Raw genomic sequence first — 24,470 nt, forward strand, 5'->3', positions numbered from 1 at the left:
TGGATGATGGAGGGATAGAGGAGAGTAAGGAGAGATGGATGATGGAGGGATAGAGGAGTGTAAGGAGGGATGGATGATGGAGGGATAGAGGAGAGTAAGGAGAGAAGGATGATGGAGGGATAGAGGAGAGTAAGGAGAGATGGATGATGGAGGGATAGAGGAGAGATGGATGATGGAGAGATAGAGGAGTGTAAGGAGGGATGGATAATGGAGGGATAGAGGAGAGTAAGGAGGGATGGATAATGGAGGGATAGAGGAGTGTAAGGAGAGATGGATGATGGAGGGATAGAGGAGAGTAAGGAGAGATGGATGATGGAGGGATAGAGGAAAGTAAGGAGGGATGGATGATGGAGGGATAGAGGAGTGTAAGGAGAGATGGATGATGGAGGGATAGAGGAGAGTAAGGAGAGATGGATGATGGAGGGATAGAGGAGTGTAAGGAGAGATGGATGATGGAGGGATAGAGGAGAATAAGGAGAGATGGATGATGGAGGGATAGAGGAGAGTAAGGAGAGATGGATGATGGAGGGATAGAGGAGAGTAAGGAGAGATGGATGATGGAGGGATAGAGGAGAATAAGGAGAGATGGATGATGGAGGGATAGAGGTGTAAGGAGTGATGGATGATGGAGGGATAGAGGAGAGTAAGGAGAGATGGATGATGGAGGGATAGAGGAGTGTAAGGAGAGATGGATGATGGAGGGATAGAGGTGTAAGGAGTGATGGATGATGGAGGGATAGAGGAGAATAAGGAGAGATGGATGATGGAGGGATAGAGGTGTAAGGAGTGATGGATGATGGAGGGATAGAGGTGTAAGGAGAGATGGATGATGGAGGGATAGAGGAGAGTAAGGAGAGATGGATGATGGAGGGATAGAGGAGTGTAAGGAGAGATGGATGATGGAGGGATAGAGGAGAGTAAGGAGAGATGGATGATGGAGGGATAGAGGAGAGTAAGGAGAGATGGATGATGGAGGGATAGAGGAGAGTAAGGAGAGATGGATGATGGAGGGATAGAGGAGAGTAAGGAGAGATGGATGATGGAGGGATAGAGGTGTAAGGAGTGATGGATGATGGAGGGATAGAGGAGAATAAGGAGAGATGGATGATGGAGGGATAGAGGTGTAAGGAGTGATGGATGATGGAGGGATAGAGGTGTAAGGAGTGATGGATGATGGAGGGATAGAGGAGAGTAAGGAGAGATGGATGATGGAGGGATAGAGGAGTGTAAGGAGAGATGGATGATGGAGGGATAGAGGTGTAAGGAGTGATGGATGATGGAGGGATAGAGGAGAATAAGGAGAGATGGATGATGGAGGGATAGAGGTGTAAGGAGTGATGGATGATGGAGGGATAGAGGTGTAAGGAGAGATGGATGATGGAGGGATAGAGGAGAGTAAGGAGAGATGGATGATGGAGGGATAGAGGAGAGTAAGGAGAGATGGATGATGGAGGGATAGAGGAGAGTAAGGAGAGATGGATGATGGAGGGATAGAGGAGTGTAAGGAGAGATGGATGATGGAGGGATAGAGGAGAGTAAGGAGAGATGGATGATGGAGGGATAGAGGAGAGTAAGGAGAGATGGATGATGGAGGGATAGAGGAGAGTAAGGAGAGATGGATGATGGAGGGATAGAGGAGAGTAAGGAGAGATGGATGATGGAGGGATAGAGGAGAGTAAGGAGAGATGGATGATGGAGGGATAGAGGAGAATAAGGAGAGATGGATGATGGAGGGATAGAGGAGAGTAAGGAGAGATGGATGATGGAGGGATAGAGGAGTGTAAGGAGAGATGGATGATGGAGGGATAGAGGAGAATAAGGAGAGATGGATGATGGAGGGATAGAGGAGAATAAGGAGAGATGGATGATGGAGGGATAGAGGAGAATAAGGAGAGATGGATGATGGAGGGATAGAGGAGAGTAAGGAGAGATGGATGATGGAGGGATAGAGGAGAGTAAGGAGAGATGGATGATGGAGGGATAGAGGAGTGTAAGGAGAGATGGATGATGGAGGGATAGAGGAGAGTAAGGAGAGATGGATGATGGAGGGATAGAGGAGAGTAAGGAGAGATGGATGATGGAGGGATAGAGGAGAGTAAGGAGAGATGGATGATGGAGGGATAGAGGAGAATAAGGAGAGATGGATGATGGAGGGATAGAGGTGTAAGGAGTGATGGATGATGGAGGGATAGAGGAGAGTAAGGAGAGATGGATGATGGAGGGATAGAGGAGTGTAAGGAGAGATGGATGATGGAGGGATAGAGGTGTAAGGAGTGATGGATGATGGAGGGATAGAGGAGAATAAGGAGAGATGGATGATGGAGGGATAGAGGTGTAAGGAGTGATGGATGATGGAGGGATAGAGGTGTAAGGAGAGATGGATGATGGAGGGATAGAGGAGAGTAAGGAGAGATGGATGATGGAGGGATAGAGGAGTGTAAGGAGAGATGGATGATGGAGGGATAGAGGTGTAAGGAGAGATGGATGATGGAGGGATAGAGGAGAGTAAGGAGAGATGGATGATGGAGGGATAGAGGAGTGTAAGGAGAGATGGATGATGGAGGGATAGAGGAGAGTAAGGAGAGATGGATGATGGAGGGATAGAGGAGAGTAAGGAGAGATGGATGATGGAGGGATAGAGGTGTAAGGAGAGATGGATGATGGAGGGATAGAGGAGAGTAAGGAGAGATGGATGATGGAGGGATAGAGGAGTGTAAGGAGAGATGGATGATGGAGGGATAGAGGAGAGTAAGGAGAGATGGATGATGGAGGGATAGAGGAGAGTAAGGAGAGATGGATGATGGAGGGATAGAGGAGAGTAAGGAGAGATGGATGATGGAGGGATAGAGGAGAGTAAGGAGAGATGGATGATGGAGGGATAGAGGAGAGTAAGGAGAGATGGATGATGGAGGGATAGAGGAGTGTAAGGAGAGATGGATGATGGAGGGATAGAGGAGAGTAAGGAGAGATGGATGATGGAGGGATAGAGGAGAGTAAGGAGAGATGGATGATGGAGGGATAGAGGAGAGTAAGGAGAGATGGATGATGGAGGGATAGAGGAGAATAAGGAGAGATGGATGATGGAGGGATAGAGGAGAATAAGGAGAGATGGATGATGGAGGGATAGAGGAGAGTAAGGAGAGATGGATGATGGAGGGATAGAGGAGTGTAAGGAGAGATGGATGATGGAGGGATAGAGGAGAATAAGGAGAGATGGATGATGGAGGGATAGAGGAGAGTAAGGAGAGATGGATGATGGAGGGATAGAGGAGAGTAAGGAGAGATGGATGATGGAGGGATAGAGGAGAATAAGGAGAGATGGATGATGGAGGGATAGAGGTGTAAGGAGTGATGGATGATGGAGGGATAGAGGAGAGTAAGGAGAGATGGATGATGGAGGGATAGAGGAGTGTAAGGAGAGATGGATGATGGAGGGATAGAGGTGTAAGGAGTGATGGATGATGGAGGGATAGAGGAGAATAAGGAGAGATGGATGATGGAGGGATAGAGGTGTAAGGAGTGATGGATGATGGAGGGATAGAGGTGTAAGGAGAGATGGATGATGGAGGGATAGAGGAGAGTAAGGAGAGATGGATGATGGAGGGATAGAGGAGTGTAAGGAGAGATGGATGATGGAGGGATAGAGGAGAGTAAGGAGAGATGGATGATGGAGGGATAGAGGTGTAAGGAGAGATGGATGATGGAGGGATAGAGGAGAGTAAGGAGAGATGGATGATGGAGGGATAGAGGAGTGTAAGGAGAGATGGATGATGGAGGGATAGAGGAGAGTAAGGAGAGATGGATGATGGAGGGATAGAGGAGAGTAAGGAGAGATGGATGATGGAGGGATAGAGGAGAGTAAGGAGAGATGGATGATGGAGGGATAGAGGAGAGTAAGGAGAGATGGATGATGGAGGGATAGAGGAGAGTAAGGAGAGATGGATGATGGAGGGATAGAGGAGTGTAAGGAGAGATGGATGATGGAGGGATAGAGGAGAGTAAGGAGAGATGGATGATGGAGGGATAGAGGAGAGTAAGGAGAGATGGATGATGGAGGGATAGAGGAGAGTAAGGAGAGATGGATGATGGAGGGATAGAGGAGAATAAGGAGAGATGGATGATGGAGGGATAGAGGAGAATAAGGAGAGATGGATGATGGAGGGATAGAGGAGAGTAAGGAGAGATGGATGATGGAGGGATAGAGGAGTGTAAGGAGAGATGGATGATGGAGGGATAGAGGAGAATAAGGAGAGATGGATGATGGAGGGATAGAGGAGAGTAAGGAGAGATGGATGATGGAGGGATAGAGGAGAGTAAGGAGAGATGGATGATGGAGGGATAGAGGAGTGTAAGGAGAGATGGATGATGGAGGGATAGAGGAGAATAAGGAGAGATGGATGATGGAGGGATAGAGGAGAGTAAGGAGAGATGGATGATGGAGGGATAGAGGAGAGTAAGGAGAGATGGATGATGGAGGGATAGAGGAGAATAAGGAGAGATGGATGATGGAGGGATAGAGGAGAATAAGGAGAGATGGATGATGGAGGGATAGAGGAGAGTAAGGAGAGATGGATGATGGAGGGATAGAGGAGAGTAAGGAGAGATGGATGATGGAGGGAAGGAGGTGGATGAGTATTTAAAGCATGTATGAAGTGCTATTTAATTGTGGTCTGAGGACAACAGTGACACGAGCACAGCCCCGAGAGCAGTAAAGAGGATGGGAGGGAGGTACAGGGGGAGGGAGAGATGCAGTGGTAAAAGAGGACGAAAGAGGGACAACTAAAAGTAAAGAATGAATGAAGAAGGGTTACATGTAGAGTGAGGATGGTGAAAATGGATAGGTAATGAAGGAAAAGTGGGAAGGTTATGTAAAGGTGATGACTGGAGAGAGAGGAAGGTGCAAAAGGAAAAGAAAGAAGAGGCGAGTTTAAAAAGAGAAGAGCTGGAGAGGCGGGTAAAGGGGGACAGAGATGGAGAAAACTGGCAGCCATCTGCCGTCTGAAGATTACACGTCTGTCAGTCAACGACTCAGGTAGAGAGAGGGAGAGAGGGAGGACGGGGAGAGAAGAGGAAGAACACCCGTAGGAAAATAACTGAGGGGTTGAGAAGAATGCGAAAAGGGAAAGAAAAATTAAGGTAACGAGGTAAGGTTAAACAAGACAGAATGGGATAAGGGAGAAAATAGAGGTGGAGAGAAAAAGGGGTAGATAAAGCTGAGGGAAGAAAGGGGGAGAGAAAAAGAAAAAGGTATCTCGAGAGCCAGACAGAGAAAAACAGGAGAGTGTGAAAAAGGAAGGATGAGAGAGAAAGAGAGAGAGACGCAGTGTGGGCGGTTTAAAACTCGCATGGAGAGGGAGGGGCAGTGAAACGGGCAGCGCCTCCATCTCTCTCTCTCTCTCTCTCTCCAGCATCTCTCCTGCAGCTCGAATTTTCCACTGAGAGAGAGCTGTGTGTGTGTGTGTGCGCGTGTGTGTGTGTTTATATTCCAGATGCAGTGAGGGTCCTCAAGGCCCCCTTTAAACACCTCAAGGTAACGTTGGACATTTGGATTTTACATTCCATCCATTTCACCTCCTTTCCGAACATCAAGACGTCTTTTTACGTTTTTTTCTCGAAGAGTGTTTAATGTTTCAGTCCATACGTTTACCTACTCGCCAGCTTCTTATTCCAATTTTCCGTTCCACCTTAAATAGTGCATCGCCAGCATGGGACTGCTGCATCTTTTAAGGTGGAAAGACGATTCTAACAAGACACGGGCGAATAGGACAGCAGCGCGAGTCTGACACATAACGGTCATTTTTGCATTTTTCAAATTGAGGTAAAAACGGACTAACCCGCAAACGCACTCGTTCTCGGGCAGAGGTCCTCAATTTTGCACCCGTTTTCAGGCGCATGCCCACTGCACATCGACGCAAGATACAGAAAATTTGCTTCATGAGGTGGAAAAAACGCAACGACATCGTATTTATGTCGAAAGACGTTTACCTGGCCACAGGGCAGCCTCGGTTTGCGAAAGCAGCAAAAACTGCTCGTCCTTGCACTGTCCACACCGCCTGTGGTGTAAAAAATATGTCCAGCCAAGGGCCTTGCAGTGTGGCAAGATGATAAAGCTGTGAATGCTCTTGTAGTAGAGGAGGGTATGTTAGAATGAGGGTGGATTGGGTAGATTTAAGGTGGATGGGTTGTTTTTTTTCCGTGCTGAAAATGTACAGAAAGCAGCCTGGTTAAGGTGGTTCAGTTTGTTAAGCTGATTGACCACCATGTGGTTGTGAAAACAGCATAGTCCAGCTGGTGGTGTCTGCTGGTTAATACTGGTCTGTTTCAGGCTTAGCTCGCCAGCCAGAGGGGTCATGCTTGTTGACCAGCATAGCATATCAATAAAACACAACACATGCTGTTTTTTTATTCACAAAATATTGTCACTGTCAGACAAAACCTTGTATCTTTATCTTCACATTATTTGAAGCAACTGAGATCCAAAATTACATAGAAGCGGATATTATTACATTTTCTTACATCAGTAATGGTTTTACTTTCTCTTGTAAAGTGACCATTTTAGAGGTACTTGTTTTTTTGGATATATGCTAATTTCTTGTAAGTTTGGTGGACCTATCACCCTTGTCCAACTAAGCATGGTCTTAACCCAGCAGGAGGGCTTCACAAGCAGATATACCCAGTTGGTTAGCTAATATATGCCCAATATCAAGAGCTGTCCAACATGAGAAGAACATAGAAGAAAAGTTGTGTTTCTCTGAGAAATCCTGCTTTGTGAAATATCCTTCTGCTCAGACCTTGAAAGCTGCCAAGACCAGCTACAACTGTGCTGGTTTTAACTGGATTTTTCAGCAGGGTTAGGATTGATTGAAAGTATTTTTGTTGAATTTGGTTGGATTTTGGGTGGATTGGTTTAAATTCAAGGGAGTTTTAGGAGGATGATTTCAGATTTTGAGGGGTTTGATGGGAAATTGGGACTACATTTTTCTATTTGCATTCAATTCTTGTTGGAATAAAAATGCAGTAAAACTGACAAAATTCATTTAATTATATGCAGCTCATGATCACCATAATATTGTGAAAAAACATGAATGTAAAAAGGTAAATAAAAGCAATATTATAGATGCCTACATCTATATATAATTGCATATTTTCTAATTTAATATCTGCTGAAACTGATATGATTCTGGTAAAATTGGGCATCTCCATTTTCTTTTTTGGCTGGTTTGGGTTGGATTTTGGATGGCTGGGATAGGATTGGGTTTGGCATGGATGAGGTGAGTTTGGGTTAAATTTTGATGGGTTTAAGGTGGACTGGGCTTGTTTAATTTAATTTAAATTGCTTAAGATGTTTTATTGGATGTATTTAGTGGGTTTAAAGTGATCAGGTGACTGAATCAGATTTGACTTTGCTGTAAATGAGTTTGGAGTAGATTTGGGGTGCTTTGCATGGGATAGGGATGATTCTTGGTGCATTTAAGGTGGATTGCTGTGGGTTTTGGGTGGGACTGAGAGAAGTGGATTCTATTGATTTGTGCTTTAGTAACTGAATGCTAATAAAATGCACGTTAAATAAAGACGAGCCCCCTGGTGTGTGATGCCGACACAGTTTCCATGTGGCTCTGTGGTACTTGCACTCCTTTGTCTGTGCTCTGTCTATCTATTTATCCTCATGTCTTTCACTGCTCAATGTCAGTTTAATGCATGTGTTCTTCCCCTCCTCCCTTTCTGCCTTCTCCTCTCTTCCTACCTTCTCCCTCAGATGGCGAGAATGAGTTTGCTCTCCTTTCTCCTCTTTTGCTTGACTTCCGTTGCTCATGGCAACAAAGGTCAGTCGTCTCCTGTCCTTCTGCTGGTTTGTGAGCGATGGTGTGATGGCATGATGTTGACCACTAAAAACGAACGTGTGAATACTCTGCTGCAGAGCAAATCATCCAGAACTAAATAAACTGTGACTCTCAACATCATCATATGTTTATCTTTATTAGCATGTTAGCATGTTTTCAAGGCAGTGCAGGTTTATGTGATGAGAGCATGTAATATAATGCTGAAGATATCATTAGAGAGGCAAGGAAAATAGATAGGTTGTCATTTCTACAGTGTAGCACGGTAGCAATAAAAAAGTGGAAGAGAGAGAGAGAGAGCGAGAGAGAACAAGATGTACTGAAAACCAGGGTGAGAGATTGAACCAAAGGAGCATACTGAGACCAAGAAGGAGAAATGTTTATAGAATTTACACTATAGCACCCCCCTTTTTACCCACATATAGTTATCAGCCAAGACAGGTTTGCAGTCTAATTTGTTTCTATAGCTTTGCGCTGGAGCTGCAATGCTAAGGTAGCTAACAAGCAAGGGAAATGTAGACAATTAGCATGGTGTTAAATACATGCTGCATCATCACATACATGCCTCAGAGTGAACAGTGCTTTCAAATAGACTTGCTGATTTGATTTCTGACACCATGACATTTGTTCTTTACAATAATGACAAGAATACAACACCTAGCTAAATAAAAATGGTCATTAGCACATATTTACACACATTTACACCAAATACAATCAGTCAGCCCAGACATGTTTTATGTTTAAGGTTTGCTTCTTCAGTTTTGCACTAGAGCTACGAAGCTAATGTAGCTAACAGGTAACAGAAGATTACAGGCAGGCAAAAGACATTTTGTTCAAATTTTGTTCAAGCTTTCAAGAAGCCCTTACTGAAAAAAAGGAAATAGACACAAAAGAAGAATATTTCCAAACTGAACAAAGAAGTTGCTGGAACAATGGACTCTCTGCCCCAGATCTCAGACTGATTGAATGTTTTTGGGATTAGCTTGAATCATAAAATACAGCAAATGCAACTTGACTTCAAAATAGATTTTTTGGTGGTAAATAGTTTGTGTAAAAATATGCCTGCATGTTTCTTTGAGAACAGCAAGCCTCCTAAAAAGAACAGAAACTGTAATAAAGTCCTGAAAGAGGACAAGGGGTAATATTTTATATTATATTTAGTAGTGCTTTTTTAGTGACTGATAATTACAAAATTATTCAAGTGGTCTTCTTTTTTTTTGAGGTGGGGTGATTGAAGAGAGTGCATGTGCCAGGGAAATGAGAGAGTGACAGATCCACTCAGTCTGTAATCCAGAGAGTAATCCAAAAGCCTGATGTTTAATGCTACATTATGGAGAGAGGGATGAGGGGGAGATAGACAGAAAAAGGGAGGAGAAAAAGAGATGGATGACAAAATACAGTAGTGGCCAGTCAAAATATCAAGATGAAGTTGTTGGAACTTGTAGATAATAAATTCACAACACAAATGCATGTGAAATTTAGCAGTCATTTCTAGCTCAACGGAGTGAACATGTAGTCATTAGCCATAGTCATAGATTTTAGTGTGGACAGAATTCACTGTTTGCTTGTGACTGGGAAAGATTGGGAAATGTGAAATCCATTTACATGAGTTGTCCTTGTAGCTGCAGTGTCAAAATAAAGAAGCAAACTTCAGACAATATTTTGAGTGAATTAGTCGTTTAGACAACATTGGTTTAATTCTATTTATTTTATGGGAAGTGTGTGTTTGCCATCTGTTAGTGCAGCTGAGGTGTCACCTGACTGAGGCTGTTGGTGTAATGGATGCTGGGTATAGTGTGTGTGTGTTCATTTGTGCGTGTTTAGATGTTTTCAGTGTATTGCTGCTGTGGTATTGCTGCTGTGTTTGAGTGATAGGTGCAATATAGCTCCCTGTGAGATAAGAGCCAAACCTATCCTTTACCTAATTGCTCTGCCAAGCAGACGATCACGCAGTCCTCCATGAAGTCTTGGTGTGTGTGTGTGTGTGTCTGTGTGTGTGTATATATACATTTACAATAGTATTTCATTATACACTATATGGCCAAAAGTTTGTGGACACCTGCTCATCCAAAAACACTATATCATTAGGGCATTTGTTGCACTAACAGCCTTTACTCTTCTGGGAGGTCTTTATATTCGATGATGCACACACACACACACACATGCCAATGCTTGTCTTTGGAGATTATACAAGCTATACAGAACTGACTTTTCTGTGTCCAGATTGCTTGGGTGATCCTTAAACTTTTGAACATACAGTGTTTATAATATATACTATTTTTATATTATAAGAATATAATTGTACATTCAAATTTCAAACATTCTTATGCTCTTTTGTGTGGTAACTCTTGTGTAGTATTAAAAAAACAAAATGATTTTATTCAACAAATATCAATAAAAGAAATTTGGTAGTTTGAAAATGACAAATCATCACTGCATTCGTTATGAGTTCCATCAAGAAAAAAGCACTGCAGCGGCATCTGCATTGATTTGTTCTGGTCTTGGGAATAGTATTTTATCCAGAATTACATGTGAGTTTTGGTATAGATGGTTTAAAGGTGGCAATTTCGATGTTAGCAGTCATTAGCATAGAGTATTAATACTTGATTTTTAGATTTTTTGTTGTATTTTTGGGGGATTAATACAGTGAAGATTGTAATTTTTTATATTACATAAAAATTACCAAAAAAAAAAAGACAAAAGAGTGTGAGAATGTCAGATTTTTGAATTACAATTATATCTTACACTAAAAACTAAACCTTTGTGAGTATATATGACAACATATTGTGACTTTGTATAAAATTAAACCTGTGTGTTCCTGTTTTTTTGTGCATGTCTGCATGTAACTCATTTGAATGCATATTTTCTCGTTTTTTTTGCATTGTACAATGTGTGTTTTAGTGGTGCATGAGCCTCAGATCTTTGTGGCTTGAGTTTGTGCGTGTGTGTGTGTGTGGGTACGTGTACATGTGTGTGTGGGAGAGAGAAAGAGCGAAAGACAGAGACTCACTCACACTGTTAATAGCGTGTTATATTTAGACTTGTTAAGAATTTTTTTTTTATTTGAAAGTTTTGCTAATGCCACGTTGACCCTCCCTTTTTGCCTTCTCTCAGCCAATAAGCACAAGCCATGGATCGAGACAGAATATCAGGGCATAGTCATGGAGAACGACAACACCGTTCTGCTGAACCCTCCTCTGTTTGCCCTGGATAAAGATGCCCCTCTGCATTATGCAGGTAACATTTCCCACTGCACCACTTTTCTTAATAATGCTGTGTTGAAAATAGTGCCCTCGTCACAGTTGGAGTGGATTAGGACACTACAGTAGGGAACATAAATGCTCCTTAGCTGAGAATTTAATAAGCACTTTTAGACCACTGTTATTTAATGGAACAGAAATGTCACAAATGTCACTATTTTATAGGACTCTACTACACAGAAATGGACTCTCAATGTCTATTCTCATGATTGGTGCACTATATACAACATTATTCTAGGGAAGCAAAAAAAAACAACCCTAATCACTGTTCCCAGGATTTGAGCTCTGCCTTGAAACTGGTCAGAAATGGCCTCCTGATAACCTTGTCCATCTTTGGAGCACTATCTAGAACACAGTTATAGGAAACAGAAATGGCCACTAATCACAATCCTTATCTAGCTTTTTTACTACTGTTAAAAGTAGCAGACCTTTGTGTTGTTACATGGTTATTACCTGTTCACTTGCACAGCTCGAGTGTTTGTAAACAAGATTAAGGCTGGGGTTAATGCGTAGGTCAGTTTGGAGTAGTAGGCGATTAGTTTGGAGCAGCAGTACATAATTACACACCAGTGTTTACACAAATAGGACCAAATTGCGGCGGGATTAGACCTGGAAGCCTGGCCCCCTCCACACACAGATCCGTCATCTGCATGGGCACAGGCTTTTACTCACTCAGGGCATAGATAAAGATTTCATTTATTCTTTCATTCTCTTTAACCACTTCATTCTATTCAGGGCCACAGAGGGTCCTACATTTTTCAAAACTGCTGCATCGTAACTCAGCATGCATGGAGGAGAATATACTACCCAATAATTGCATCACATATGTCTAAGGGAATATAGAAAATTATGGAGAACTGATGTTCTTTCAACAAAAGCAATCTCCCTCCTGCTGTTTGTGTTAATTCAGAAGCTTTGCATCTTTTAAAGCGCAACGTATGTTTCCTGTAAGAAGTCGACTGTACCTTTTTTGTGTTTGGAGTTTAATTTGTGTGTAAGTTTACTGTTTGAAAAACCAGAGGAACTAATTTGTAAGTCAGGATGTTTAGTTTTGTAGGAAAAATAAGTCAATATTAACCACTTGTTGCGCAGGAATAGATTAACGTCCTCAGCTCTTTTCTTACTTTTCAATGTTCAAATGTTTTCCACTGTCCAAGGTAATGTTTACGAACCGTGGTTCAGTCACAGAGAGAAATCCTGAGCCGTTTCAGACAGAGAAACCCAGTTTCTTTTCCATTTACAGAGCCAGGGCTGCGTACAAACATCAGAGCTTTTTCTAGTGCGCAAACACACTGGAGAGCTAGCAAATTGTGAGGAAACATTCTTTGAATTTTACAAAAAATGTATTTGAATTAAAATAATTCAAATGACTATGTAGGCTAGCATCATGCTATGTAATGGGGAGAGAGGGAGGGCCAACATCCACCTAAATCGTTTACTCTATTTACACTTACATTCATTTTAAGGTTTGTTTTAGTAAAAAGGCAATAAAGAACTACACAGTGTTATTTTGACTGTAGGGCAAAAGGTGGAACAAATCATGGTTCCAATCATTTAACTCCTATTTATAATGGAAAAATGCACAAAAACAACATTTGAAATGTTGAAACTGAGAAATGTTATAGTTTCTTGAAAAATAGGGGGCCATTCCACCCATCGTGAGAGTTTTATGTGTGTGTTTCATAGATTTTCACTCTGTCTCTAGGTGAGATCTGTGGCTTCCGTGTCCATAACGGTCCTGGCGGTACTGGAGCGAGTCAGTTTGAAGCGGTGGTTCTGGACCGGTCCACTGGAGAGGGACTGGTTCGATCCAAAGAGCCCCTGGACTGCGAGAGTCAAAGAGAACACAGCTTCACCATCCAGGCTTATGACTGTGGAGAAGGACCAGATGGCACCAACAGCAAGAAATCACACAAGTATGATATCAACTGTACGCTGTATAACATACACTGTATCTCCAACGTTTTCCATTAAAGTGCACCAAGTTCTGGCCTAGCTTGTATAATTTCTGTAGAAAACCAAGTGGTATGCTTGTAAACAGTTGCATATGAGACTAAGGGCACCATGCTCAGTGGCAAGCGAAGGCTTGAGGGGTAGTGAAGCCTTGGAGCAATGCCACTTCATTCTCTGCAGCAAAGGAGCTCTTTCCAATACCTCTGGAATGGGTTGGAGTGCAACGACTAATCATTCAACATCAATATCATGAGGTTTCATAGAAAAGTATAGTCCAGAGGTCTTCAAATACAGACCTTTGATCCAGGTTCCAGGTCGGGATTGTAAAATGGCCGGCTGGTACGTCATGCCAGTTTAAAATCCCAGCCTGGATGCATGATCCGGATTTCAAGACTATTACAACAGCAAAGTGGGACAGGCTAAATCCTTTTCACACCCAGCACGATTTTATTTCACACATAAAAAATAAAAAACAGATGCAATTTTTAACGCTGTGGAACCTTCCCACCGCGTCAGACGCATGTTTTGTCCCAGCACTTTGAAGGGCTTCAATTGAGAGGATGCAGACTTCTTCCTCTGTGTGCTGCTCTCACTTTAAACATTTACAGCAAAAAAACCTCAAACAAATCTCAGAGATAATGGACTTTAATGTCCAGCTCACTCACAGTGTTACTATATTTATACACTGTTCTCAGGTTCAACAGGTTCGTTACTATGAGTCTTGTCTCTCTCTCTCTCTCTCTCTCTCTCTCTCTCTCTCTCTCTCTCTCTCTCCCTTTCTGTCTCTCTTTTGTTCTCTCATATCTGTATTATATTCTTTCTCTTTTTTCTATTTCTCTCTTTCTCTCTGTCTCCATCCCTCTTTATTTAATTTCCCCTCTCTCATTTACTTCGTTTCTTTGTCTTTTCTCTCCCTCTTTTTCTATTTGTCTCTTCCTATCTCTCTCTCTCTCTTTTATTTTCATATCTGCGCTGAATTCACTCTCTTCCTCTGCCTCTCTCTCTGTCCCAATCTCTCTCAATGTCTGCCTGTATTCTCTACTATATTTGTACGTACTTCTCTCTCTCTCTCTCTCTCTCTCTCTCTCTCTCTCTCTCTCTCTCTAATATTGTCTTTCTGAGATCTCTCTGTCTACTTGTATTTTCTGTCTCACTGTTTTGTACTCTTTATCTCTTTATACCACTCCTTCTTTGCTCTCCCCTTCAGAGCAACAGTTCACGTGCGGGTGAATGACGTGAACGAGTTTTCTCCAGTGTTCGTGGAGCATCGCTATGAGGCGTCCGTCCCTGAGGATCGCCTGTTTGACCGCATCGTCCGAGTCGAGGCTCTGGATGCTGACTGTTCCCCTCAGTACAGTCAGATCTGCTTCTACGACATCATCACCCCCAATGTCCCCTTTGCTATTGACAATGACGGTAAGAACTCCCATAATCCTCTGGGCTTTCAAACTTGTCTCTGTGGACCAATGAAGTCCTGTGTTATTCTGTAGTAGTTTAATGCTCATGTAAGTTATTTCTGGCCTAAACTGGATTTCTGTTTGACATAAATGCATGAGGTCTTTGAAATATAACAGAAAGCTAATTTAATGAAACATGCACAACTATTATTGAATTATTTGGTGATTATTCTGTTTTAATCAGGAGTTTATTTCCCCTTTGCTGCAGTAACAGCTGATACAACAGCCGCTGGGAAAGCTTTTACACACGGGATAAGGAAGCATTGCTATAGCAATTTGAAGCCATTCTACCTCGTAAACGTTAATTAGGTCTGACATTGATGTCAGACTGATGTCAGATGATAGGCTCTTGGTCACATCACTGTGAATGCAGTTCTGCTGCTGCACGGCACAATGCAGGGTTTTTTAGACCACTCTAACTGACTACTGGCTGTGATCATGGGGATTTTTGGCTGAACCGTTATCTCATTTTCTACTTTTCATTTCCAGTAAGGAAGTAGATGTGTGTGCTCAGTGATAGTGAGGGTATTTGAGGATGGTAACTGATCTGAAATCAATTAATCTGGTATGGGTTAAGTAGCAGATGAGAATCTCTCTCTATCGCTCTCTCATTGACTAACACAGAAGATCAATGGCCGACATTTTGTAACATGACAAGAACTGAGGAACAGGAAGCAAGGCATGAGAGATAGACAGATAAACATTTATAGAGAGAGAGAGAAACAAGGAGGATGGAAATGGAGAGCAGATGAATGTGGAGCAAAATGTGAAATGAAAGAATGACAGAAAAAGACAAAGGATGAAGTGAGCGTGTGTATGTTTGTGAGACAGACAGAGAGTGCGAGAGAGAAAGACAGTGAAAGGAGGAAAGGGTAGAGAGTGAAAGAAAGAGATGCAGAGAGAGAAGGGAAGAGATTTAGAAGGAGGATGGAGAGAGAGAGGTAAAGAAATGGGAGCGAGAGAGAGGGAGAGAGATGTTCTCTTCAGTGATGACCTTGCAGATTTCTCTGAATGGGTGTGAAGGGTTTGGATGGTAATTTGGGTCAGACTGAACCAGGCACCACAGTGTGAATGTGCTTCTATTGTGTCTTTTCCTCACTGTCATCACTATCTCACTTTTCTGTCCTCTCTATTTTCTTGCCTTTTCTCTCCAATGCCCTTTCATTGTTTAATCCAATATTCAATGCAGCTGTTGGTTATTACTACTACTATTATTACTATCTCTACTACTAATACTACTATTCCTATTACTGTTATTACTACCCCAAACACTACTATTAGTATTAGGCACACAAATAATTTTTAAAGCGTTTTTTGTAACATATAATTGTCATTTAAAATTCTATCTATCTATCTATCTATCTATCTATCTATCTATCTATCTATCTGTCTGTCTGTCTGTCTGTCTGTCTGTCTGTCTGTCTGTCTGTCTGTCTGTCTGTCTGTCTAATAAAATTACGTTAAATTCTGAGTTGTTGTGTATACCAGGTTTTTCAAAGCCATTATAAAATGACAATGCTAATAAACCCAGACGATGATGCTAATAATAAGAAAATTAGCCAGATATTTTTAACTGTCTCTCTGTCATGTGTTCAGTGTCCCTGGAGATACTTTAAGTGTATTAAAACATTCCATGTCTACCTTTAACTTTATTCTTGCACTCACTCTGTCATTTTCTCTTAACTTCATCTGAGTGTGTCTTCTTATCTGTCTCTGACTCTCTCTCTCTTTCTCTCTCAGGGAACATTAAGAACACTGAGCCTCTGGACTCTAAGAAACAGCGTGTCCACACTTTCTGGGTGACTGCTTTTGACTGTGGGAAGAATCGAGCTCAGGCAGATGCTCAAGTCGTGGTCACTGTCAAACCCTCCTGCAAGCTTAGCTGGATCGGTACGCTAATGCTAATGCTAATGCTTTGGTTTTTAGACTATATTCACTTTATAATCCCCATTAATCAACTCTGACTTTGCACAGAACGGTCTGTAGTGAAGCTTAACATATTTGTTCATAAAGTGACGATATAAATCTTAGTGAAAGTCATTAAGAAATGAAAACTGAATATACTGAAATCCAGTGCACAATCTGACTGAAAACTGGAACAAACAATACGCATAATAGTGCTGCGCTTTCCACCTTAAATTGTGCAGCAGTTTTAATTCTTGCACCTTTTACAAATACTGCATTCCACCTTAAAAAGTACAGCAGTTTCTTCAGTAAATTATTTTTCATTCCACCTTAATCGATTTTGCAGTTACATTTTTCTTCAAATACAGTCATTCCTACATTGATGTTCACCTGCAGAAATACCAGTGTTCAACGTCACTGCTGAAAGTGGTTTAATCCAAATTTACTGTCATATTTTTTTTCTAATGGTTTTGACTAAAACAACAGTGGAATCAGATCTAAAATATTTTCTAATAGCATTGTTAGAGAATGTTTATACCTTAAATTATATATTAGTGTATTATAAAGCACAAGTGTGTATATATAAGTTTGTTTGTGACTGTGTTCTCAGGCTGGTCAAAGAGAGTTGAATATACTCCTGGCTCCGGCAGCATCCCCCTCTTCCCGAACCTTCACCTGGAGACTTGTGAGGAGACTGTGTGGAACATCCAAGCAACCGTAGAGCTGCAGACAGGACACATTGGGAAGGGCTGTGACAGAGACAGCTATTCCGATCGCTCTGTCAGGAGACTCTGTGGTGAGTTGGGATTGGAGGGCATGACTGGAGATTAAAGAAGCATTATGTCATTTTTACCAACAAAGAGTAGCAAACAATATTTATGCAATGGATCTATTATTATTTTTATATCTTTCTAACTTTCTTTCTATAAACTGCAGCTCACATGAGTATTGAATAGATTCACAGTTTCAGTTTATGAACCAAACTGGTCAAACTGACTCCCTCACATGGGAGTGGCCATGATAAAAGTAGGTCTTATACAGATTCTTTAATACATCCAAACCACTAGTTGTCAGTAAGAATAATTACTGGAGAAATTTTGGAAAGTTTGTTGTTAGTAGGTATTCAGTAAATTCACCAGAGTTAAATCAACACTATTAGTGTTAACTTAACACTGAGAGTGTTAAATTATTACACTAACCGTGTTGATTTAACACTGGTGAATTTACTGTGTAGTAGACCCAGAGCTCTACACACTTGGAGGAGAACTTTAACCACTCAGTTATGTTGTGTTATGTAAGGTTATGTTACGCCTATTTTGGCAACATTGTACTGATTGACTGGGGGAGAGGGAAGACCATCCTACCCAGCCTGAGGGAGGACATCTATGCTTGCTATTGGATTTCTGCCCTTGGATATCTGAGGCATCACTAGAGATCAAAGGTGTGATTGGCTGAGCATAGGGCATGTAAATTGAATTATGACACTTAAGACAAAGACATGGACTGTTTTAATGAGATAACAGTACTTTAAAAGGTCAGCTACAAAATATAACACAAACCCGAGGGGACCCAATATTGCCTCCCATGGCCCCGGGCTGGTAGATCCGTAATTCCCTGTTTCCCCAGATCTGTCTGGGGTTTAGAGGAAAAGAAAGTGCTATGAGATTAGTGCACAAGAGGCTGGCGTGTGCTTTAGCGCTTTACGAGCGGATTAAAGGGATTCTGTCTCCCAGCTGCACGCCCTGATGTGCGAGAGTTAATAGCGTCTTCTTCTGACACAAAATGGTGCGTAAAGATGAGGATTAGCTGCTTCTTCGGCATGTTTCCCCTCCTTGTTTTCAGTTTAATGAGATTATAGCACGGAAAGCCATTCTGAACCGCTCAGAAAAATTTCTTGATTTATTATTTGACATCTGGAGTTCTAAACTAGGGTACACAGAGCTGTCAAGTATTGTCAAGGGATGCTTCAACCAAAATTAATAATGTAACACTGTTTCTTTTGATTTAAATAACAGTGATAGTATTTCTTCACAGTAGTAACACTTACAGTTGACTGGGGCAGCTTTAGCAAAACAGGAATTTCACGCATCTTTTAACACAGCCTTGTATTGCTAGCATATTGCTAATGTTACTCTATGAAAATCGCAAGGCTATACACTTGTTCTTATGCTCGATCTGTCCAAAACTAATCTCAGTTTCTTTTGTTGGTTGTCCACCTGCTTTTGCATAGGTTGAATATATAGTCTTTTTCCAAAGAAAAACATGCATCCCCATATTTGTCGATGTTTAGTTTACTACATCATTTCAACACAGCAGCTGTCCTTCACATCGTGTGAGAATTTCATGATGAATTATGAGTTAGTAGTTTGGATATACACATTTTTCTTTGGACATCAATGATATATTGACATATGTTCAGTGCTTCCTTTACCATTATATTTCACAGTTAAAGGAACATTTACACTTATGCCACATTCTATTTGAACTTGGATGTTGGACTTTTTGAATTCCAAGTAGGAAATTTAAACTGAGACATCCCCACAAGCCAGATTTCCTACTCAGAAAGTCGGGGGAACCTCAACAACCCGAGTTCAGAATCCAAGATGGCTACCCTCATATTAGTGAAAAAGCATTAGTATCATATTGTTATCCCAATTAGTATCATTGTTATTAGCCCTCCTAAAATATTGCATAATGCATGGTTGTCAGTTGGTTTTGCTAAGAGTGCTAACTGGGTAAAAGCTAACAATGAAAATCTAGGGCATAGGGTTTTCTGAACGTTTACTGGAACGCGGCCAGCTCGGGTGTGGCGTCATTCCCAGCTCTGACATCCAACTTACGAGGTAAATGGAATGCAACATAATGCTGTCTTAGTGGTTAGATTTGCAGTCAAATTTGGTGGACATCATAGCCATTCCCAGTAAATGTATGATGAATTTGCTGTGTATTGTAGTTTGAGAATAATAATACAATGAAATTTCCGGTGAGAAATCATGTATATAAGCATATGTATTCCCGCCAGGTGCTGCAAGGGGTGAAGTCGACCTGCTCCCGCCTCCTTCTCCGGCAGCCAATTGGACAGTGGCCTTGCCAACCCTGCCCTCTTCTGATTCGTCACTGGTATTCTCCTTTAATGGCTCCACCCAGGTTGCTGTGGTGCCTGACTCGGTGGCAACTGCTGTGTCTGGTGACCACTTCACGCTCCAGCTGTGGATGCGAAGGGGAGGAGCCAACACCCAGCCACCAGCCAATCAGGCACGAGGAACTCGCAAAGAGGAGGAGACTATCATCTGCAGCACAGTCAAGAATGGTCAGTGATGATTTGGGCCTTCTTCTTAAACACTTAACCTGGAGCAAGACCATTAATAATCAACCCGGTCTCACACCTACTTGTGATATAGTCACATATATAGGAGACTGCATTTTGTGACATAGTCGCATATTTTCAACATTTTATGCGACAATATCACAATTATAAGTGAATGGGTAATTACCATACAAACACTGGTATCTGTGCCCCGTGTTATGCGACAGTAACACGAAAACACTTTCACATTTCAGGCGTCATTACCATCCGTTAATATTTACCATCCGTCTTATTTTTATTTACGGAAAATATAACCTCACTAGTTCATTCATTCATTCATTATCTGTAAGCGCTTATCCAGTTCAGGGTCGCGGTGGGTCCAGAGCCTACCTGGAATCATTGGGCGCAAGGCGGGAATACACCCTGGAGGGGGCGCCAGTCCTTCACAGGGCAACACACACACACACATTCACTCACACCTACAGACATTTTAAGGCGCTAATCCACCTGTCAATGTGTGTTCTTGGACTGTGGGAGGAAACCGGAGCACCCGGAGGAAACCCACGCAGACACAGGGAGAACACACCCCACTCCTCACAGATAGTCACCCGGAGGAAACCCACGCAGACACAGGGAGAACACACCACACTCCTCACAGACAGTCACCCGGAGTGGGAATCGAACCCACAACCTCCAGGTCCCTGGAGCTGTGTGACTGCGACACCTACCTGCTGCACCACTGTGCCGCCCCTTACTAATTCATTATTTGCTAAAATATTGAATAATGGCTAGAGAAATGTCCTTTTCAGTATTAACCTTTTGGGGACATGGAACACACCAAAGACTTCACAACCCCCAACCCCAGGGCATGGAGCTGTGTGACAGCGACACTACCTGTTGTGCCACCGTGCCACTCCTAAGAGTGAATGATGACTTTTTTTTAAATTAAAATTAATAAAAATAAAACTGGGATCCATTATGAATATTTTAAAAATGGGTGTTTTAAAAGGATAGCAAACTGAAATAAACAAAACAAGACAAAAAGAACAAACAAACAAACAAACATAGACATTAATATTAACCTCATTATTTATATTTTCCTTAGAGAGAGTTAATTAATCCGGCATCTGTTCAAGGTTTTTAAAAGTTTGAGTGAGGTCCAGACCGTTGTGGGTGCTGTAGAAGAGGTCTGCGGAAATGTTTATTAGATTAATGTGTTTCCTCAGAGACAGTCAACCGGAACTATGCTGAATCACAGGACAGGAGATACATAAATAAATACATTAATACATTTACAAATAAGCAAATAGTAATCACCAAACACAGTGAATTTATCAAATGTTGTTTTCTCCCACGTTCTCTGAACTCCTTCCTAATCTACATCATTGCTGAATAAAGGACAGAATTAAGAAACACTGTACAGCGTGTGCATACTTGTGCATTCCTGTGTTGTTAATTTTAAATAGATCAAGTTTAAATAAGTGAACACCTCATCTGTAGAGTACATATTTTAATGCAGTATTGCTGTTAATGCGCTGGACCAAAGTCAAATATAAAATGTAAGTGGAGCAGGCACAGCAGTGCTGCTGTCTATGTCTGAAGCCAGATACCACTGAGTGACTGTGATGTACGTGTCCTTTTGTGTGTGTTGTTATTGACAGATGACACATATTCACACTACTCTCTGTCCGTCCACGGCTGTCGTCTCTCTCTCTTTTACTGGCCGGATGTCTCGGCTGCTCGGCCGGTCAAATTCCTCTGGAAACTGGAGCAGGTAAATATTTTATTTAAGTCCCAGGCAGCAGAATTAGATTACAGATTACTAATAGATTTTTTAAATGAAATTAAATAATGACATTTTTAATGTAGTTAATCGGCCAACAATTAAGTGAGGTATATTCCTAATGTATATGGCATGAGAACAGGGGAATGAAAAAATTCAAATTAAAATATAAAATTCAATAGTTTGAATGATAGTAATGATGGTATTATAAATGTAAATTTGAATTATTTTATCCATAATTCATTTTTAGTTCTCCTGTTGTTTTCATTAAAGGAACACTAGGTCAAACTGAGTATTTTCAATCCTCCAAAAGTTACATAGTGCAGTTTTTGCCGTGCTGAGCTCAGAGTAGCAACAACAGAGGCTCTTTTCTCCCTATTACATGTGAGTGGAGCATTGCAATGATTTTGAAGATGTAATTCTAGGGTTAGTCTCACGTGACTACTATGCAGCTGCCACAACAAATAACCTTTTGAATTGGAACAGAAAAAGCGATGAAGAAGCTGGCAATTAGGAAACTGCGTCCCTGGTAACCATTGCCATCTGTCTTCCACAGGTTTGTGACAGTGAATGGCATCACCTCTCCCTCAGCGTCCAGTTCCCTTCTGTTACTCTATATGTTGATGGAGTGACATTTGACCCTGCACTTATCCACGATAATGGCGCCATCCCCAACCCTGCCCCACGGCAACGGATGGTCATTGGAGCCTGCTGGGGTGTGTATATGTAATCACACTCCTTACAGTTGTGTTGTTTGCAAGTTCGGTGTTTTAGACTGGGGTGGTGTGTCTGGTGCCTACCAGACAGGGTGCCAGCCGATCAAATATTTTATAAGACTATTCAACTTCTTTTATGGAGAGTTCTGCTTGTTGGTCTGCCAGTGGAATAACATACTTTCACTAACTATCTCATAATGAGAAATATTAGAGATATCAAACACATTAAAATTATTTCACTTAATATAATCCCATTTTTTTGCTGAGGAATATTCCAGCTGCTGTAGAGATTCTTAAGGAGACTGGACTTTTCTTTAATTACAGACTACACGTTTGTTTCTGTCTGCTATTTATACCTTGTGACTCATCAATTATTCAGTAACATAGTGAAACAGCTTAGTGTGTGTGTGTGTGTGTGTGTGTGTATACAATTGCATGAGAGAGATGCCCAGGCTTTTAGTCTCTTGCTTTTCTTTTCACTGCTCACAGAATGTTTGTTTATTATCTGAAATTTTCTGTATGAAAAATTAGGTATTGATTTTAAGGGATGAGAGACCTGGAAAAATATACTCAGTCAAATATACAATCAGATGCAAAAGGTCTGGCAAAAAATACAGCTCTGAAAAAAAAAATAAGAGAGCACTCCAGTTTCTTCTTAAATCAGCATCTTCACATATACAGCAGCCTTTCTATTCAAGTGTTTGTTGAATGCCTTCACAGACACATCTCAGTCTACTTTATGAAATAAAGTAGAACAAAATCCTATTCTAATGAGCAACAGCATATAAACCACTGCTGCTGTCATCACTTTTCACTTGTTATAGAAGTAGCTGGATGGGAAAAGCAGTGCTAGGACTACCCAAAAATAAGTGTAGTCAAAATACAACTACAGACAATGCCTAAAGCATTAAAAAGAAAGGTTCTTAATGAGGAAAAGAAGGGTTAAATTGTAGCTGACAGAGGGATACAGTGAGCGTCAGTTTGCTTCCATCTTGTAAGAATAAGATCATAAGAACAAGATCAAGCAGCAAACACATGGGACAACAAAGCTACAGAATGGCAGAGGTCAAAAATGACTCTCTACTGACCGTGATGACCGCCACCTCATTCAAACGTCACTTAACAATCATAAGATGACGTCCAGTGACCTACAAAAAGAATGGCACGTGGCAGTTTGGGGGGAATGCACAGCAAGGACGGTTCGAAACAGGCTTCTGGAGGCAGGGCTGAAGTTTTGGAAAAACTTCCAAACTTCCACTTTTTTCTGGAAAAAAGCCCTTTATCAACGAGAAGCAAAGAAGAGCCAGACTAAAGTTTGCGAAAGCCCATAAGGATTGGACTATAGAGCTTAGTCAACACCTAGCCGTGTAATGGTTAGACTGGTGATGATCTGGGTGTGCTTCAGGCTGGAATCAGGCAGATTTATCTTTGTGATGGACACATAAATCAAGCCACTTACAAAACTGTGCTGGAAGAAAACTTGCTTTCTTCTGCTCTGACAATGTTCCCCAACTTTGATGATTGGCTTTTTCAACAGGACAATGCTCCATGTCACACAGCCAGGTCAATCAAAGTGTGGATGAGCTGTGATCAAAAATCAGGGTTATTCCACCAAATATTGATTTCTGGACTCATCCTAAGTTGAAATATTAGTACTGTGTTGTTTATAAATGAATATAAGTTTGTTTTTCTTTGCATTATTTGTAGTCTGTAATTTCTGTATCTGTTTCTGTTTTGTTATTTGGAGCATTAGTATTTTTTAAAAAAAACAGATGTTCTAAAATACAATACTTTTATTTGGAATTTGGAATAAATGTTGCCAGTAGTTCATAGAATAAAACAAAACTGCTCAAACCCGTCAAACACATACCCATCAAGTGTAAAACTAGTGAAACGGATAATTTTGTAATGGTCTCTTATTTTTTTCCCAAAGCTGTATATACTTGCTATTTAATGTTTACATGTCATTAATAATTAATTTAATTGATAGTGATTTATGACATCTACATAATCCTTTCATGACAAGCCTTTCATTACACTTGTTATTGATAAACAGTATTCTCTCATATAATCTTGTCAATATTTCATTCCAGAGCCAGAAGAGAAGCAGAAAACCATCGTAAACAACAGCATTCCTGAGGGCAAGGACACAGGTGAGTCTCGGCCTCCAGAGAATGATGGATCGGAGGATTAATTTCACAGTGATTAAGTTTTGATTAGTATTCTTCAGAAAATGCTTAAGAAATATCAA

The 24,470-nt window shown here is 41.3% G+C and overlaps 1 protein-coding gene across 3 annotated transcripts in view; it reads left to right on the plus strand.

Moving 5' to 3' along the window:
- Positions 1-4,982: 4,982 nt before the first annotated feature.
- The window catches only part of clstn3 (calsyntenin 3), a 32,126-nt gene continuing 12,638 nt past the window's right edge, over positions 4,983-24,470 (plus strand). Inside the window, exons 1-12 of one of the 3 annotated variants that reach the window (XM_066683527.1) lie at positions 4,983-5,144; positions 5,490-5,530; positions 7,757-7,823; positions 10,953-11,075; positions 12,804-13,014; positions 14,259-14,467; positions 16,249-16,398; positions 17,024-17,209; positions 19,436-19,723; positions 21,382-21,494; positions 22,060-22,219; positions 24,313-24,372. In XM_066683527.1, the coding sequence (XP_066539624.1) occupies positions 7,757-7,823; positions 10,953-11,075; positions 12,804-13,014; positions 14,259-14,467; positions 16,249-16,398; positions 17,024-17,209; positions 19,436-19,723; positions 21,382-21,494; positions 22,060-22,219; positions 24,313-24,372 (1,567 nt within the window). In that variant the 5' untranslated portion in view covers positions 4,983-5,144; positions 5,490-5,530. Of the gene's footprint in view, positions 5,145-5,414; positions 5,531-7,756; positions 7,824-10,952; positions 11,076-12,803; positions 13,015-14,258; positions 14,468-16,248; positions 16,399-17,023; positions 17,210-19,435; positions 19,724-21,381; positions 21,495-22,059; positions 22,220-24,312; positions 24,373-24,470 lie in introns of those variants that run through there. The other 2 variants (XM_066683528.1, XM_066683529.1) reach the window with 2 other exon arrangements.

Source organism: Hoplias malabaricus, chromosome 10 (genome assembly GCF_029633855.1).
Source record: "Hoplias malabaricus isolate fHopMal1 chromosome 10, fHopMal1.hap1, whole genome shotgun sequence".
In the NCBI taxonomy this organism is placed as follows: Eukaryota; Metazoa; Chordata; class Actinopteri; order Characiformes; family Erythrinidae; genus Hoplias; species Hoplias malabaricus.